Source organism: Pogoniulus pusillus, chromosome 19 (genome assembly GCF_015220805.1).
Source record: "Pogoniulus pusillus isolate bPogPus1 chromosome 19, bPogPus1.pri, whole genome shotgun sequence".
Taxonomy (NCBI): domain Eukaryota; kingdom Metazoa; phylum Chordata; class Aves; order Piciformes; family Lybiidae; genus Pogoniulus; species Pogoniulus pusillus.
In genome coordinates, this window is record NC_087282.1 from 3503274 (window position 1) to 3515488 (window position 12215).

The window sequence follows — 12215 nt, forward strand, 5'->3', positions numbered from 1 at the left end:
AGGTGTGGACACAGATGACTTCCCATGCCCAGAGTCAGCAGCTCTGTTTGCTGATGCCAGTAGATTGCTCACCCCCCTAGCTATCTCAGTGCCCACCGTCTGACTTTTGATCCTGCTTTCCATGCATTGTCCAAGCTAAGCTGCTCTTTCCCGTCAGGCTGAGAGGGTTGCAAAAGCTTTTTCCTAGCATCTTTCAGCAAATGGCTTCTGTGCCCTCAGGTGGGATGCTGGGGTTTGAACAGGATTGAGCAGAACTGGATAGTGTGAGAAAATAAGGAGAGTAGGCCGAGTAACTGAACAGACTTAGGTCATTCTGATAAGGAGGCACAGCTGCAGAGGGGTGGCCCTTGGAGGCTGGCAGAGAAGCTGCTATCTGTAGCTGAGCTGTGTGTGGAGGGTAGGCTGGTCAGCCCTGGGAGCAAGCAATGTTGTGGCTAAGCTGCTGCAAAGGGGGATTAAGAGGGGTAGTTGGTCAGGTCTGCCTCTGTGTGGGTGGACAGCCCAACTCTGCCTGTGTAAGCCTATCAAAGTACAGGCCCCTGTACCAAACTCCATGATATAAGTGGAGTTATATATTGGATACAGGTTTAGCTTCAATAAACAGATTGACCATTACGCATCACGTTGGTGTAAGCCTGGTGTCTCCCTCTCCCACATGGCCTAGAAGAGAGGCCAACTCAGCAGTGGGAAGGCTGGGGGCAGTGCTGGGAAGGGGGGCACTTACAGCAAGGCTGGGTGTGGTGGGGCATGGCCCAGCTGCCCTGCCTCTGCCAGCTCGATGGCATGCTTCCGCTCCAGCTTCTCGTAGAGCAGCACGATGCTGGACTTGGGCTGGTCGTACTCGCGCAGCAGCATCTTCTGCAGGTACTTGCTGTTGAAATATTCTAACCTGTTGGAGAACAAGATGGGCTTAGCCTCCTCCTGCTGCTCCCCAGTACCAAACCAGAGCTGCTGAACAAGCCAGCAGGTTCAGAGAAGCACAGAATGGTTTGGGCTGGAAGGGACCTTTAAAGGTCATACAGCCCAACCCCCCCTGCAGTCAGCAGAGACATCTGCAACTACAGCATGTTGCTCAGAGCCCCTTACTCTATCCTGTTGTATTCCATTACCTTCTTTCCAGAAGCTAATGGTCCTGCAGGTCAGTCCCCAACGATTTCTGCATTACAATGCATGAACTAAGATGTTAAAACTGTGCCAGATACAATAAAAACTCCCTAAAGTGCCCAATTTATCATGGTGAGTACTGACCATGCTAAAAGTACATGCAGTATCCCTAAGGGATGTCATTTCCAGACTCCCTTTTGATCCATCTCCTCTTGCTTTCTGCTCCAATGCAGCACGACCTTTGGAAAGGGTCTAGCTGGTATCAGATCCTGCCACTCAAGTTCGGCTGCTGGTGGCCATTCACAAGCCTCCTCACAAGGAACCAGGACAACCCTTAAAAGCAGTGATTCCCATACCCTCTAGTGGCACTTTCAAGCACTGGAATTCCTAAGAAAGTCCCTGCCAGCTGTATGAACCAGAGTCTTTACCAGGAAGCTAGCTGCATCTGTGCCTGCACAGCCAAGGGATTAACCCTGGTAGAGAGCTACTTGTGTATTTGATGTTACTCGTGCTTCAAACACTCCCTTACGTGTACAATCCACCTGAGCTTCATGAGAACTGAGCACTTTGCTACAGAAACCTGCAGAAATCAGAATCACAGAATGTCAGGGGCTGGAAGGGACCTTGAAAGATCATCTGGTCCAGCCCCCCTGCCAGAGCAGGATCACCCAAAGCAGATCACACTGGAATGCACTCAGATGATTGTTGAATATCTCCAGAGAGGGAGACTCCACAACTCCCCATGGCAGCCTGTGCCAGGGCTCTGTCACCCTCACAGGGAAAAAATTCTTCCTCAGGTCCACATGGAACTTCCTATGTCTCAGCTTCCACCCATTGCCCCTTGTCCTGTCACTGGGCATCACCAAGAAGAGGCTGGCTCCAGCCTCCTGCCACTCACCCTGCCCATATTTCTAAACACAGCTGAGGTCACTCCTTAGTCTCCTCCTCTCCAAGCTAAATCCTCTATAATATTTCAGTCTACAAGTGGCTGCCCATCTGAGTGCTGTAAGCTCATATTGTCCTGCTACTTGTGCCCACCCTGAGTTGGGGTCCTCAGCTCCCAGCTGGCCAGCTAGGGACAGGCTGAAGCCACAGCAGCTGTGTTGTGCTGTCATGCACCTTGCACTTCCAGCAGATTTCTTTGGACAAGAAGGAGAGAAGAAAGGAGTCCTTTCAGGGTGAAGTACAACATGGGACCTGCAGCAGGGAAGTGCCCCAAGAACTTGGCCTCACCTTGGACAGGAAAAGCTGCCCCTCTGTCACCCGCCTTGTGCCACAAGGATGGACAGGGCTCAGCTGCCCACGCTGGAAGCTCAGGGAACATAAACCAGCCTCATTCTTTTTCTACACATGTACACAGGTGTGCTTTGGCAAATCCTTACTTGTCTTTCCAGTAATACTGTCCCCAGTGTCCAGATATATCTTCAATGCCAGCCAGCAAATGATCCAAGAACTAAACAGAAGAGAGGATTTTGCTATACACCGGTTGCACGTGTTGCATGTGGGATGAACTCAGGCAACAAACATCAAAAGGCAGCTGAGGAAACTGGAGAGGCTTTCAGCTCACCACAGAGCTCCAGAAAACAAGGGAAGGGGATGTCAGGCCAATTCCCCATCCAGGCACCCACGTGTATCCCTTGGTTCTGGAGCATAATAACTAGTTTGGCTGTTTGCTTTCAGGTCTGCACAAGCAAAGGATAAGCACCGAGGGAGGCAAATCCGCTCTTTAGGATAGGTACAGCAGGGCTCATGTCCTGCATATTGGGCCTTGATAAGTAGGACAACTTGTCCCAGGAGATCAGTATCTTCAGGACAGAGATGCAGATAACACATAAATCATGTTTTGACTTGAATAATGAATGCTGCCTTCCCCCAGACACTTCCCACTGAATTAAATCATTGGCCATATTATGCCTCATGCCAAAACACTCCTACTGGTTAACACCACGTTCAAAGTGCCAGGCATGTTGCTTTTTTTTCCCACCTAGAAGTTAAAACCCCAATTTTCCCATTTGTTTTTCCTCCTCCTGACATCTCTAACTGGGAGAAAGCTCTGCTCTGGGTCACTGCCCCCTCCAGGCTTAGCTACCAATGTCCCCAGAGCCTCCTCCAGCTCTGATTCTCATAATAATTAATTTGTGTGAGGTCAAAGACAGAAAAATGTCAGAGTGGTTCAGCCTGGTACAGGTTTAGAGTCCCCACATTGCTGCTAGCAGCTGTATGGTCCGAGGACCAGCAAATGAGCCCCACTCCTACCACTGCCCATCACTCTTGTGAGCAAGAGCATCCTGACTACCTGAATGGAGAAATTAATTTCAGGAAGAAAGCTGCTTCTGGCTTCTGCCTCCCTGATTTCCAACCATCTGCATTGTTACCTTCTCTACTTAACTTAATTGGTACACGGCCATTTTCAGCTCACATCTCCTAATAAACACGTTTCCAGAGATGATTTACTATTCACAACCTAACAAAAGAAGAAAGTCTCCTCTGTTCACGACAGGAAAAGCCTCTTCAGCCTATTGAACCCCTCCGTTAACCTCAGACAAAGCCCTGTAATACAACCTAATTGTGAGGATGCCAAACAGCTTCTATAAATGTCCTCAGACCTAATGTCTTCATTTCCAGCTACCCAAAAATGATGACAAAATTATTCCTGAAGGAGCCATACCCACAGAAATGTGACTGGGCATAAACAGTCAGATGGGAAGCCACAGCTCCACACTGGATGCAGACACAAAAGATGGGAAGCCACAGCTCCACACTGGATGCAGACACAAAAGATGGGAAGCCACAGCTCCACACTGGATGCAGACACCAAAGATGGGAAGCCACAGCTCCACACTGGATGCAGACACCAAAGATGGGAAGCCACAGCTCCACACTGGATGCAGACACCAAAGATGGGAAGCCACAGCTCCACACTGGATGCAGACACCAAAGATGGGAAGCCACAGCTCCACACTGGATGCAGACACAAAAGATGGGAAGCCACAGCTCCACACTGGATGCAGACACAAAAGATGGGAAGCCACAGCTCCATACTGGATGCAAACACAAAAGATGGGAAGCCACAGCTCCACACTGGATGCAAACACAAAAGATGGGAAGCCACAGCTCCACACTGGATGCAGACACCAAAGATGGGAAGCCACAGCTCCACACTGGATGCAGACACAAAAGATGGGAAGCCACAGCTCCACACTGGATGCAAACACAAAAGATGGGAAGCCACAGCTCCACACTGGATGCAAACACAAAAGATGGGAAGCCACAGCTCCACACTGGATGCAGACACCAAAGATGGGAAGCCACAGCTCCACACTGGATGCAGACACCAAAGATGGGAAGCCACAGCTCCACACTGGATGCAGACACCAAAGATGGGAAGCCACAGCTCCACACTGGATGCAGACACAAAAGATGGGAAGCCACAGCTCCACACTGGATGCAGACACAAAAGATGGGAAGCCACAGCTCCATAGTGGATGCAAACACAAAAGATGGGAAGCCACAGCTCCACACTGGAGCTTACTGGACTGCCCTGGCTGTGTATGCTGACTGAGGCACCACTTACCCGGATGTGGATCTGCTCTCCCACTGTTGGAGCACTCTCTCTTTTCCTCTTGACAGCCAACAGGTCAACGAGAGGACGGATGGTCATGCCCTGCAGCACAAGCACAGAGACAAAACTCAGCCTTTCTTCACACCCAGTGAAGTTCTGGCCCAGCTCTGGGCCCCCCAGCTCAAGAAGGACAGGGAGCTGCTTGAGAGAATCCAGTGCAGAGCCACCAAAATCACAGAATCAAGCAGGTTGGAAGAGACCTCCAAGCTCATCCAGTCCAACCTAGCACCCAGCCCTGGCCACGCAACCAGACCATGGCACTAAGTGCCCCAGCCAGGCTTGGCTTCAACACCTCCAAGCACGACGACTCCACCACCTCCCTGGGCAGCCCATTCCAATGCCAATCACTCTCTCTGCCAGGAACTGCCTCCTAACATCCAGCCTAGACCTCTCCTGCCACAACTTCGCACTGTGTCCCCTTCTTCTGTTGCTGCTTGCCTGGCAGCAGAGCCCAACCCCACCTGGCTACAGCCTCCCTTCAGGTAGTTGTAGCCAGCAATGAGCTCTGCCCTGAGCCTCCTCTGCTGCAGGCTGCACACCCCCAGCTCCCTCAGCCTCTCCTCACAGGGCTGTGCTCCAGGACCCTCCCCAGCTTTGCTGCCCTTCTCCAAACACCTTCCAGCACCTCAGCATCTCTCTTGACTTGAGGAGCCCTGAACTGGACACAGCACTCAAGGTGAGTGCTGAGCACAGGGGCAGAAGAACCTCCCTTGTCCTGCTGGCCACACTGCTCCTGAGCCAGCCCAGGATGCCATTGGCTCTGCTGCCTCATCTTCAGCTACTCTCTCCCAGCACCCCCAGGTCCCTCTCTGCCTGGCTGCTCTCCAGCCACTCTGTGTCCACCCTGTTGCACTGTTTGGGGTTGTTGTGCCCAAAGTGTAGAACCCTGCACTTGGCTTTGTTCAGTCTCATCCCATTGACCTCTGCCCACCCATCCAGGTCACTCTGCAGGACTCTCCTACCCTCCAACAGCTTCACAGCTGCTCCTAGCTTGGTGTCATCTGCAAACTTACTGATGCTGGACTCAATCCCCTGGTCCAGACCACCAATAAAAATACTGAACAGGATCAGGCCCAGCACTCTCCTCATCTGCTATCTCAAAGATCACAAAGAGTCAACCAGTAACTGCAAGGTCAAGCCTGTGGCTTACTCTTGCTTGTCTCTTATCAGATGCAAAAGGGCTTGAAACTTTCAAAGTTCAAATGCCTGAAATGGTGACAGTCCTTGAGACTCCCCAGCACAACCCTTGCTGCTAACTTCTCGAGGTTTCTGTGCCACAGATCATGACTCCAGCAATCTTTGCTGGCCAGTAGATGGCTAAGATCACAAATCAGAGTACCCACCTGGTGGGAAGGGGCAAGGGAAGGATTTTCATGTCCTCTAAGCCTCACAAGACAACTTCTAAAGTGCTGCTGCGGTGCATTTCTGAGCTTGGCTTCTGTATGAAACGACTTTCCTAGGGCATGTTTACAGCAAAGATGCTGGAGTGGTTGATGTTTATGACTTCTGAATGTCAGAAACACTGGCAAGGAGGGAAGCTGGACACATTTTTAATTGCAGAAACAATTAATGTGTCACATTAATAGCTAATAGCAATAAAAACCTGCACCACTGCTCGGAGCAGCTAACAGAACACTCACAGATTCAGAAATCACAGGGACCACAGAAATGAAGCAGCTTGGGCCCTTGCCTCCACTGGCTGAGCAGCTGCATTTGTTTTCATTTTAAAGTGGAATTCTGGAGTTCTGAGAGCAGAAATGTCTGAGTTACTCCAGCCCTTCCTGGCCTTGGGAATCCTGTGTGTCATGAGGCAGCAGTGCACTCACGCAGCCCAGAAGGCAAATTGTATCCCAGGCTGCATTCAGAGGAGTGTGGCCAGCAGGGAAAGAGAAGGGATTGTGCCCCTTGACTCTGCTCTGCTGAGACCTCACCTCCAATACTGCATCCAGGTCTGGTGTCCCCTGCATAAGGAGGACACAGAGATGCTGAAGTGGGTCCAAAGGAGAGCCACAAACGTGATCTACGGGCTGGAACACCTCTGCTATGAGGATAGGCTGAGGGAGCTGGGGGTGTTCAGCCTGGAGAAGAGAAGACCCTGGAGGCACCTTGGAGCTGCCTTCCAGTACCAGCAGGGATCCTACAGGAAGGCTGCAGAGGGACTTTTCATAAGGGTGTCTGGAGACAGGACAAGAGGAAATGGTTTGAAGCTGAAGGAGAGCAGGGTTAGACTGGAGCTTAAGTTTGTCAGTATGAGGCTGGTAAGACTCTGGAGCAGGTTGCCCAGAGATGTTGTGGATGCCTCTTCCCCAGGGACATTCAAAGCCAGGTTGAGATGTGTCCCTGTCCATGGCAGGGGGAGATTGGAGTAGATGATCATAGAATCACAGCATCAGCCCTGGTTGGAAGGGACCACAAGGGTCACCTAGTTCCAAGCCCCCTACCCCTTCCAACCTGAGCCATTCTGTGACTTTAGGCCACCTGTCACTGCACAATGCACACAAAGGGCCCCTGTGATGCTCCTCCACCCACCTAAAGTCCTTAAAGGCATCTTCCAACCCAAAGCATCCTCTGAGTGACTCTGCAGGTTTCTGAAGGTTCACCTTGGCAGCTGTTCTGTTGTATTCATCTGTGTTTTCTGTGCTGAGCTGCAGCAAAGCCTTTCTGGTTTAGCTTTTTAAGCAAGTTTACTGCTTCCTCTGCTCCTGTTCCAGCAGTGGCCTCAGCTCCACAGTACTGCAGGTACCTGGAGCCCGAGCAAAGTCTGTCTGCAGAGATGCTGTGCTCCATCTAAGCAGCTGAAGCTCAAGGGGTCGCCCTGCCGACACCTACCCAGCGGGGACCCTGTTTCACTCCCAGCCTTTTGCACGGGGCTGACATCACCAGTTGAGCTTTGAGCTGCCACAAAAGCCCTTTTCCCACTCCCGGGCAGGATTTCCCGAAGCCTCAGAGAATGGAGCTGATGCCTTAGAGCAACCTTTGTCTGAGCCTCAGGGGCATCTCTGCGTGAGCAGACGTGCCCAGTGACCGGAGCTTTTCAGTTTCTGACCCACATTTGCATCTTAAAACTCGGCAGGCTCCACCTAAGCATGAGCTCCCTACCCCGGCCCCTGCTCCCTCCTTTCAGTCTCCAACACACCTGCAGTCCAGCTGTCCAGGGGTCTCAGCTCCCAGACCATCAGCATGTCTCACTTGTTGACCACTTCTGCACCTTCTGATGTGGATTAGGTGGACATAAGGAAGCAGAGAGTCAACTCCAATGCTTCACATTGCCCTAAGAGGTTCAGGGAGGCCAAGTGAAAGGAATATGATCTTGAGGGGTGATGCTCAGTTGTGAGGCCACTCAGTAGCTGTCACCATGGCTCACCATCTCCCAGAGCCCCAGCAGCTGCTCTGCTCCCTCCATCTGAGGGCAGCACGAGGACAGCACCAGGTCAGCAGCTCCACGTGGAACTCAAACCCTTCAGCAGGAGCTCTCAGGGATCCATTTCTGGGCCACTCAATTCAAGAGAGATGTTGAGATACTGGAACATGTCCAGAGAAGGGCAGCAAAGCTGGGGAGAGGCCTGGAGCAGAGCCCTGTGAGGAGAGGCTGAGGGAGCTGGGGGTGTGCAGCCTGCAGCAGAGGAGGCTCAGGGCAGAGCTCATTGCTGCCTACAACTACCTGAAGGGAGGCTGTAGCCAGGTGGGGTTGGGCTCTGCTGCCAGGCAAGCAGCAACAGAACAAGGGGACAGAGTCTGAAGTTGTGCCAGGGCAGGTCTAGGCTGGATGTGAGGAGGAAGTTGTTGTCAGAGAGAGTGATTGGCATTGGAATGGGCTGCCCAGGGAGGTGGTGGAGTGGCCGTGCCTGGAGGTGTTGAAGCCAAGCCTGGCTGGGGCACTTAGTGCCATGGTCTGGTTGCTTGGCCAGGGCTGGGTGCTAGGTTGGGCTGGCTGAGCTTGGAGGTCTCCTCCAACCTGGCTGGTTCTAGGCTGCTGTGATTCTTTTCCCCACAGCATCACACCCAGGCTCCTCTCCCACTTGCTCCAGTCCTGTGGAGATGCACTCAGCCCTTTGTGAGAGCACCGCAGCAGGCAGCCTGGCCCGCCCTGCAACCCCTGTTTGCCCTCCACATGCCCCTGCGGGCGTGACACCGCTCGCAGCCGAAAGCAAAGGGTCCCTCAGAGAGCCCCCAGCAGCAGCCTGCCGCCGGCCCGAGGAGCGCAGGGAGAGGCAGGCCCAAGCTCTGCGGCAGGGCAGGCTGCGGCAGTGGTTTTGCCGCTAGATGTCAGAGCCATGCCGAGAGCTGCCTGCGCCTCCCGAGCTGCGCTGCTCACAGCCCTCCCTGTGCCGCACGGCAGAGACCTCTCTCCGGCACACGCCGGCAGGGGACAGCAACAGATGCGCCAGGTTCTGCCGCGGCCCCAGCGGCAGGCTGAGCTGCCTGGCTCCTTGCTAGCTGCGCAGCCGTGGGCAGGAGGCAGATGTGGCACCTCCAGGAGCAGCCCAAACTACAGAGGAGGAATCGGTTGGGTTGGAAGGGACCTTTCAAGGTCATCCAGTGCAAACCTCCTGCAATCAGCAGGGACATCTTTAAATAGATCAGGTTGCTGGAAGTCACAGAATCAACCAGGCTGGAAGGCAGCTCCAAGCTCAGCCAGCCCAACCTAGCACCCAGCCCTGGCCAAGCAACCAGACCATGGCACTAAGTGCCCCAGCCAGGCTTGCCTTCAACACCTCCAGGCACAACAACTCCACCACCTCCCTGGGCAGCCCATTCCAATGCCAATCACTCTCTCTGACAACAACTTCCTCCTAACATCCAGCCTAGACCTCCCCTGGCACAGCTTCAGACTGTGTCCCCTTCTTCTGTTGCTGGTTGCCTGGCAGAAGAGACCAACCCCACCTGGCTACAGCCTCCCTTCAGGTAGTTGTAGCCAGCAATGAGCCTCCTCTTCTCCCTTCAGGTACTCCCAACAGCCTGACCCAGAATGGTTGCAGAGATGGGGTTTCTACCACCTCTCTGGTCAATCTTGGTCACTGTCACCATCCTCAGTGTGAAAATTTTCTTTAGATCTAATCTAAATCTCCCCCTGTGTAGCTCAGAGCCATCACTCTTGTCCTGTTGTAGTAGATGCTGCTGAAGAGATTCTCCACATCTTTCTTACAGAGCCCTTGAAATACAGAAATGTCACAGTAAGATCTCCCCTGCAAGCCCTACCCTTCTCATTGCTTCTCAGACACAGCCTGCAGCCCTTCTTCTACAGGATGGGGCCTAAAAACAAAAGGGACTCACAGTGGAAAAAGCCCAAAAAAAAAGACTGACAGTGGAAATCAGCCTCCTAAAATAAATAAGCAAAAAACCACAAACAAACAAATAATAATAATAATAGTAGTAGTAATGATAACAGTAATAACTATAATAATAATGATGATAACAACAACAGCAATCATAATCATACCAATAGAAGCAGTCAAGGTTGGAAGGGACCTCAAGGATCAGCTAGTTCCAACCTCCCTGCCATGGGCAGGGACACCTCACACTAGATCAGGCTGCCTAGAGCTTCATCCAGCCTGGCTTTAAATGCCTCCAGGGATGGGACTTCCACCACCTCCCTGGGCAACCCCTTCCAAGGTCACACCACCCTCATGGGGAATACTACTAATAATAATAATAATGATAATAATAATAGGAATAACAGTAATAATTGGAATGGGCTGCTCATGGAGGTGGTGGAGTCATCATCCCTGGAGGTGTTCAAGCAAAGCCTGGCTGGGGCACTTAGTGCCATGGTCTGGTTGATTGGACAGGGCTGGGTGCTAGGTTGGGCTGTATGAGCTTGGAGCTCTCTTCCAATCTGCTTGATTTTATGATAATAATAAATAATAATAACAACAACACCACATTTGTGCTTTCAACAATAAACTAAATATCTCAGTTAGAAAGAACCATAGGGCAGAAAGAGAAAGCAGGCAGCAAAAGGGCTTAGGGAACAGCTATAAAAGACAAATGAGAAGCAAACCAATCAAATATGCCAGGACTTTTTTACTGCCCTGGGCAGGGACACCTCACACTGGATCAGGCTGGCCAGAGACTCATCCAGCCTGGATTTAAACATCTGGAAGCACCACCTCCCTGGGCAACCCATTCCAGGGTCTTACCACCTTCATGGTGAATAATAATAATAATAGTAATAATAATTATAATAATTTATTAACTATAATTTATTAGTAATGCATTATTATTAACAATAGAAGCACATTTGTGCTTTCAACAATAAACTAAACATCTCAGAGCACCTAGAAACAAGCCCAGAATCCCTAGGGCAAAAAGAGAAAGCAGGTAGCAACAGGGCTTAGGCATCAGTTATGAAAGAAAAATTAGAAGCAAGTCCATCAAATGTGCCAGGGCTTCTTTTACTGCTTTTCCTTGATGTACAACAAGTAGCACACCCCACTTTTTTTCCCAGTGGAAGCACCAAAGCAATGCCCTTCCTGCTGCACCATCACAAAGCAGCTGCAGCTGCTCTGCTGCGCGGATGTGGCAACGTCTCAGGCAGCCGTGCAAAGTGTTTTGATGGACAGCTAATGCCTGGGGGTGCTCCAGCTGCTGGGTGCACCACTGAACTGGAACTCATTCTCAGACTGTGTGAAAAGCATTTCCTGCTAAATTAGATCCCTTTAAATTGCCCCACTTGTGAGCTACCAAAACTGAGACAAGCAACTACAAAACTCTTTAAATTCTTGCTGCCTATGGTCCCAGCCTTTGGGATATCTCCAGTACCTTCCATCTCCTCAACTATGGGATCAGTAAAAGTGACCTCCATTACTGCAGGTCTCAGGTAGCATTTCATTTCATAACAAGGCCTACAAGAGGTTCTTGCCCTGCTCAAACAGCACAAGTTGCTTTGTGTTGGCTTTGTTCACAGAATCAGAACGTTGGGAGATGGAAGGGACCTTGAAAGATCATCTAGTCCAACCCCCCTGTCAGAGCAGGAACACCTATACCAGACTTTGCTCTCATATAGGACACATAAAAGCACTGCTTCAGAGAAGAAACCTTTGCCAGTAGCACTCTGGGCAATTTTTACCTGTGCTATCCCAGTTATGGATGGATCAGATCAAAGATGGGCCAAGGTACCATGGCAAACACTACAGCACATATTGCAAGTCAACAGCTGCTAGTCACAGCCTCATGAGCCTGTGACACATTCTCACATCTCCTGCCTCCTGCAGTAATAATATTAAACCCTTCTATGCCTTACCACCCTAGGGATGGGATCACAGAATCATAGAATTAACCAGGTGGGAAGAGACCTCCAAGCTCATCCAGTCCAACCTAGCACCCAGCCCTGGCCAATCAACCAGACCATGGCACTAAGTGCCCCAGCCAGGCTTGGCTTCAACACCTCGAGGCACAGTGACTCCACCACCTCCCTGGGCAGCCCATTCCAATGCCAATCACTCTCTCTGCCAACAACTTCCTCCTAGCATCCAGCCTAGACGTCCCC

The 12215-nt window shown here is 51.4% G+C and overlaps 1 protein-coding gene across 1 annotated transcript in view; it reads right to left on the bottom strand.

Moving 5' to 3' along the window:
* Positions 1-12215, bottom strand: part of LOC135184131 (sodium/hydrogen exchanger 2-like) — a 40184-nt gene that overhangs the window by 11480 nt on the left and 16489 nt on the right. The window contains 3 exon segments of the mRNA XM_064159720.1: positions 725-889; positions 2487-2557; positions 4679-4768. Of these exon segments, the coding sequence (XP_064015790.1) occupies positions 725-889; positions 2487-2557; positions 4679-4768 (326 nt within the window).